At 38.0% G+C, this 6,629-nt stretch overlaps 1 protein-coding gene across 1 annotated transcript in view; it reads left to right on the top strand.

The window, feature by feature from the left end:
• The first annotated feature begins 256 nt into the window (after window positions 1–256).
• The window catches only part of ALDH1A1 (aldehyde dehydrogenase 1 family member A1), a 55,071-nt gene continuing 48,698 nt past the window's right edge, over window positions 257–6,629 (top strand). The window contains exon 1 of the mRNA XM_052644627.1: window positions 257–364. Within this exon, the coding sequence (XP_052500587.1) occupies window positions 299–364 (66 nt within the window). The 5' untranslated portion in view covers window positions 257–298. The remainder of the gene's footprint in view (window positions 365–6,629) is intronic.

Here is a 6,629-nt window from a genome sequence, read left to right as displayed (position 1 = left end):
CACAGGTTTCGGCTTTGTAAATTAATTCGTCTGCAAATAGCGCCCTGACTCCGGACGCAGCTTCAATACTGGAGCACTGGTTTCTTAAGGATTTAAGTTTAAAGTCAAGGGCTTCCTGCTCTAGGTGTTACAAATAAGTAGTGTCGTTTTCTTTTTGCTCCGAGTTTGTTCATCCAATCATATCCCAGTATGCAAATAAACCTTAGCCCAAGCAGATAAAAAGGAACAAATAAAGCCAAGTGCTCTATCAGAACCAAATCGCTGAGCCTGTCACCTGTGTTCAGGAGCAGAACCAACAATGTCGTCCTCAGCCATGCCAGACGTACCTGCCCCACTCACCAATTTGCAGTTTAAATATACTAAGGTTAGTACAACTTCTGCTTGCTGCTTTGCCTCAGCTTTATAAAAACTACATTTATTTAAAGCACAAAAGGTCAATTTAAGTAAACTGGTGTAGAGAGCCCTTTGCAAATATAAAAATAAAAGGCTTGCAAAATGCAGGTCTGGGTTTAGTGTCTTGATCACATAATGAATTCTAAATGGTATCAGGCAACTTTTCAGAAATTTATTTCTTAAAATATTTCTAAGTAAAAGGAATGCTCTTCACTGTAATAGGTTCTTGTGCCAGGATTCAGTGGACTTTACTAAGCAGTTCTATTAACTTTAGGCAGAGCACCCAGCATGTATAAGAGAGGCAAATACTTACTAGAGAAACTTACTAAAAACAGGCAAACAAATGGAAAATTGTTTTTTTTTTTTTTTTAAAGAAAATAGAGAGAGAGAGAGAAACAGAGTATAGTGAAGTAAAACAGAGCATACTGAAGTAACATGATTTTTATATATGTCAAATGAGTGTTAAAATTGAAAGACCTGAATCTGATAATTGGATGAAGGAAAACTCCAGTTACAAAAAACTACATGGTCCTTGCATTATTTAGCATATTTGGGAAAAGAAAGCCTTCTTATTTACTTCCTCAGCCAAATTTGTTGCCATTGGAGCCGGCATGTAATTGTTAGCTGATAAATATTTAGAGAAAAGAGAGCAGGAGCCAGACCCAGACTTAAAAATCCACAGTTAGGGAGAAGGAGGAAATGGATCCTATTTGAGTCAATCAAGAGTATCTCTGAACTTTGCCTGTTTCGCACTGTTACATTCCTGCTTTCTAGTCAGAGCCTAGAACTTTCAGAGAAACAAATAAACAAAACCAATCTAACCAAGATCATTTAAGAAATGAGATTTATGGTGTGATGCGGAAAGGAAAGTAAGAAAGGAACTATTCCCACTCAGGGAGAGCCACTTTGCTGTCTGACTTAACCAAGGAAATTCCAAGAGCACTGTAAGTTTATGATAAAGTCCTGCTATTATTGTTTCCTTACTTGTAACCACGGATGGTTTTGAAATTCTAGTCTGTTAAATTTTCATTTTCATAAGCACAACAAATGAGGAAGTTGTTCAGCTGACTGGCTCTTTTCCTTAGAAAAGTGTCTGCAGAGATCAGATTGTGCCTTTAACATGATTGACCAACAGTTATAAAGTGTATTAAAGTATTATTTTTACAAGGTTTTATTAAAAGGGAAAATATTTTTTCGTCCATTTGATTTTATTCCAAATGGGAACATGAAAAATGCTATGAGACTATACCCTCCAAACATTTTGCACTTGGCAAAAGCACGCCTAACAGATAACAAGACTCCAGTTTTCCCAACTTTCTTACTGTTTGTCATTTGCAAGATATTTCAATCCAAAGTAAATACATTTAAAAATGCGTTCGTTTTATAAAGATCAAAACCACTGGCAATGATTGAATTATCTATCCCCTTATTATTATAACACAGTTTTGTTTTGTTTTCCCCCATGATACTGGGAAGATATTTTGATAGTCTGAATGTCACATTTTCTGGTAGTCTGAATGTCACATCTTTTAAAAATTTGGTTTGCAAAAGTTTGAAGTCTTCCTTGTCTGTAATTTCTGGCGAACTCTAACATGAAATATTCTTTCTACTGAACTAAGCTTCATTAAGTACTTATTAATTAAACATGTGAGAAACAGTAGTGGGCAAATGAGACAGTCCTCAAAATATATATACAAACACAGATCTAGTGATTCTTTAACATATGAGATGATTTTAAGATTAATATCGCCTGTTCATTTAAAAGTCATTACACAAGAACACCCTCTAGGGAAACTAACTGACCTACGTGCTCAAAAGGAGGCAAGATTCCAAGCAGGAATTTGCTCTTGCATATAAGAACTTTTCTGGGTAAAAATACCCAGTGCAAGCAAGTCAGTGAATTTTGATTGCTCACACATCTTCTCTATAAATCTGTTCTGCTCAGATAGCATTTTATTGTCTGATTTATTGGTTACAGCATTTTCACACTTGGGAGGACACCAGTTATGTATGTAATTAAATCTAAATGGGTGAGCTTTTTCAAATGCCTTTGCATTTCTTTTTACTGTGCCTAACTGAAGACCTGTATTGGATTTGCACTTGCAAGAGGAGTTGGAAAAAGATGGTTATTAGCTAGCTTTCCTGGTTGCAAACAAAATAAGCAAGGGACTTTATAGTGTCTGAGAAATTACCTTCTATAGCAAGCCCCTAAACTACGTTATTTTCCTTGCACTATTTTAGCGTTCATGTTTATTATCATTAGAATATGTTGGTTGTTGGGGCAAGGTGGAGGAAAGAAACAAGCAAGACTGAGTAACAGAAAACTATTGCAACTACCGTAGAAGAACTATACATGCTCTCAAGCTTGAGACTGCTTCTAGTCCAAACAAAAGATCCCATTGATGCATAACTTTTATGACTTTACAGTCTACTTTCTTTTTTAAGGTACATAAAACAGAGATTAGAGTTTAAGAAATACTGCATAAAATGATACCAAAGTTTTTGGAATTTAAAATCTCAGTAACATTAGTATAAATGCACTCAAACTCAGAGTCTGTCTCTATCCTCATATCCCCTCGCCCCTTTCCAATTCTAAACAAATTCTAAACAAAATCTCTGCCAGCTCTCTGCTCATCCTTTTAAAGGATGAGTTTCTTGGGAAATTGTGTGATCTTTGAGAAAACTACATTACCTCTCTCTGCCTTGGTTTCCTTACATGTAAAATGGGAATTCTTAAGGTTGAAGAAACCATCACATGCATTTAATGCATATGAAGCCCTTGAAATAGTACCTGACACATGGGAAGTGATCGATTAACATTAGCCATCTTAGTCCGATTTATTTTTCTGAATTCCATCCAATTTTCCAGGACCTTCTTTTACTCAGCCTTTCCTAGATCTATTTCCCACAAGTGTTCTTCTCATTTCATTGTCATCCCCTAGCTTTTCTGTCACTCTTTCTTGCACAGTCATGCCCCACCTGACAAGGATTTCATTGGAGCCAAGTTCCAAGGGTTTATCCTGGATTTCAGGGATCAAGAACTTTCTCTTACAGGATTTGGTATCTTTGTTTTCCATTCTCCCTTTACAGCACTATTTTCTACCTAAAAGACAGATAGAAAATTCAGGAAGAAAGCTTTCTCAGACAGGAATCAAACCCCCAAATATTTAGTTGACTCTTACATGCAACTCATTCAATAATGAATGACTTATTCATGCTAGAAAAGATCTTCATTGGCTAATAACATTTCACATACCCACACAGACACTCACACAGACAGGAAATATCATAGTTAAGTTTCATTGTGTTTACTCTGTGCCAATGACTGTTTTAGTTATTTATGATGATTTTATTCACTCTTTACAATAACCCTATGAGGATGTTACTATTCCTGCTTTGTAGTTGAGAAGACTGAAGAATAGAGTGGCTAAGTAACTTTCCTTAAGTTACACAGCTAGTAAATGACAAACCTAGACTTGGAATGCTGGCAGCTTCAGCCCTCACCCCAAGTGACTCGTCTAAGACCAGTATCACTACTTTGGGACATGGAGTTGCTGGCATCCCAGTCTATCTTTATTCTGACTTTCATTTGTTCATTCCTGATTACTAGAGGGGACATGCCTATGAGCCTTTCCAGCTGTTGCTCAGCTGTTTCCAGGCCAACAGGAGGAAGTTTGCCACCAATTTAGAAAAAGAGGAGAACAATAAGAAAGGTTTGAAACAAACAGACTTTCCAATTTGATTGAAAAGGTGGGGTTTGAGCTGGGAGAGGCCGTGATGCAGAAGACTATGACACAGGTGTGCTATTCCTGTGAGAACTGCATTTCTTCAACTCCTAGGAAATAATAAATTTTGCTTGGAGGAGGATGTATTTCCCCAGTTTTCTGGTATTATTACTTAACCCATGTAGGTTAAAGATATGTTTTTGATAAAGAATGTTTATGAATCATTGAATACTATGTGCTAGGCACAATTTAAAGTGTGTGTGTGTGTGTGTGTGTGTGTGTGTGTGTGTGTGTGTGTGTTCATGACTATCTCCCTTTAAATTCTTAAAACAAACAAGTTCAGGCCACATGCATTTCCAAATACCCCATTCTTTTCACTCATTTCTCCTTTTTTCCCCTCCTCTCTCTCATTTTATATCCCTTTATTTACCAAATCATCGAGTTGTTCTCTGCTAGGTCTTATGATATCAGAAAGCAAGAATGATTCTTGCCTCATGGAGCTTGTATTCCTGGAGCGGGTGGGAAGAAAACTAAAAAGAGGAAAACTGAAAGCTGAGACAATATGAGAAGAAGAGCTTTCTTTGGATGAGGTATCAGGGACAGCCTCTTTAGGAAGGAAGGGGACAGTTAAGGGAAGTCTGAGGGAGGCAGACATAAGGTGGCCATGGAATTGAGGAACCAAAGACCCAGAGTAGGAACACCTGCAGGGACGTCTGTGGACAAGGGCATGGTATATTCAAGGAACTATCCAAAGCTGACCATGGTCGGAATGAAGTGAGAAAGAGAGAGCATGGATAAGACTGGAGATGAGGCTGCTGCCAAACGGCCTGATGGGTTTCATTTGAGCAAACCACTGAGGGGTGCTTAAAACAGAACAGGACTTAGGTTCAAGACAAAGATGACTGTGCCGTGGCACTGCTTTCATTTGGGAGATCGTTTAGCTTCCCTCTGACTGATGCAATATTTTGTTTGGTCTTGGCTCGGAAGCAGTTGAACAAATAGCGGGATGGCTGCAAGGTGAGGCAGCTTAACAAGATAAGTCCGGCTTCGATTTCCAGCTCTTCTACTTATTTAATGATATGACCTTGGCCAAGCTTCTAAGCTCCTTGAGTTTCAGTTCCCTTGTCTGTAAATTAGGAATAATAATGACTACCTTGGAAAGTGGCTGTGAGAATTAGGGTAATTTGTGGAAAGTGCCTGGCACTTAGTTATTAGCTCCTTGGTCCAGGCTCTTTTTAACCCTCTCCTTCCCAAGATGATTCCTAGAATTCTAAAAATTTTCAGTTGCCAATGTAAGCAAATCAAATGCTTGCACTGCATGTCACAGTTCAAAACTACATTCATCTTTTGGTCTCATTTGAAGTTCATAATGAGCTGCCAGGAAGGAGATAGGGAAGATGTCTCATTTTAAAGCTGAGGAACCTGAGCTAAGATAGCTTAAGTGACTTGTTCAAGGTCACACAGCTTTTAAGAGGCAAAGACAGAATGAGCTGAATCTTCTCATTTCAGATCGGATTCTTTTCCACGAGAGTTCATTTTTTTCCCTCAACACTGAAAATAGCAGTATTTAATATTTGAATCTCATTAGATTGTCTCTAACAAGTGCTTTTGCACCTGTTACTTAACTTGTATCATTCATTCTTTACTCTGACTGAGAGAATGGAAATTTGGATGATAAGAGAAGAGAGATGATTTGGACATCAGATCCCTAAACAGGTGGACTAGTAGAAAGAAGATACTTCAGAGCAGTATAATCTCAAATTTAATTATGTAAGTGACACTTACAGATCATGTTGAAATGCAAATTCCAATGCTATAGGTCTGAGGTGAGATCTGGTATTCTGGATTTCTAATAGACTTCTAGGATTTGTTGATGCTACTTAAAGCATGGTCTGTTGACCAGCAGCAATTGTCTAAAAGCGTTGAGTCAGCCTTATAACTTTACCTACACAGTGGTCACCATTGAATTAGGGACCTGATGTCCTGTTTCTCCCAGAAAGTGGCTGTCACACTTTCTGGGAGAAATAGGAAAGTCCACTCACACCTAGCCAGGTCAGAAGTATTTATTTTCTCCTTCAGAAAGTGCCAAGTCCTGCAAGAACTAGACCATGGCCACAAGCCAGTGATGGAACCAACTTTGATTTTTTTCCTGGGATATAAACCTTCTTTAAGAATGTAATATTTAACTCATCTCTGAAGAGTGTGTCTTGGCAAACTGTTTTGTTCTCAGATACCTGCCTAGCTTTAAGAAAATCTTATCAACAAAATCCTAAGGTAAATAGCACATCCCCTAAAAGAGGGTGTTATTCCCATTTCATAAGGGCTCTCAGAACAAGTGTTCACAGGGTTTCCTTAAACTGAACTTCACATATTTGTCACTACTTGCCAGAATAAGGGGGTGGGGTGAGAAAAACTCTTTAAGAGTATGAGAAACAACTCATTTGAAGAGCAACCCAAAGTTAGATTGAAAAGTGAAAGTGAAAGTGAAGTTGCTCAGTCATGTCCGACTCT

Source organism: Budorcas taxicolor, chromosome 8 (genome assembly GCF_023091745.1).
Source record: "Budorcas taxicolor isolate Tak-1 chromosome 8, Takin1.1, whole genome shotgun sequence".
In the NCBI taxonomy this organism is placed as follows: Eukaryota; Metazoa; Chordata; class Mammalia; order Artiodactyla; family Bovidae; genus Budorcas; species Budorcas taxicolor.
Note: the sequence above shows the minus strand (reverse complement) of the source record. Positions and strands in the feature narration are given on the sequence as shown.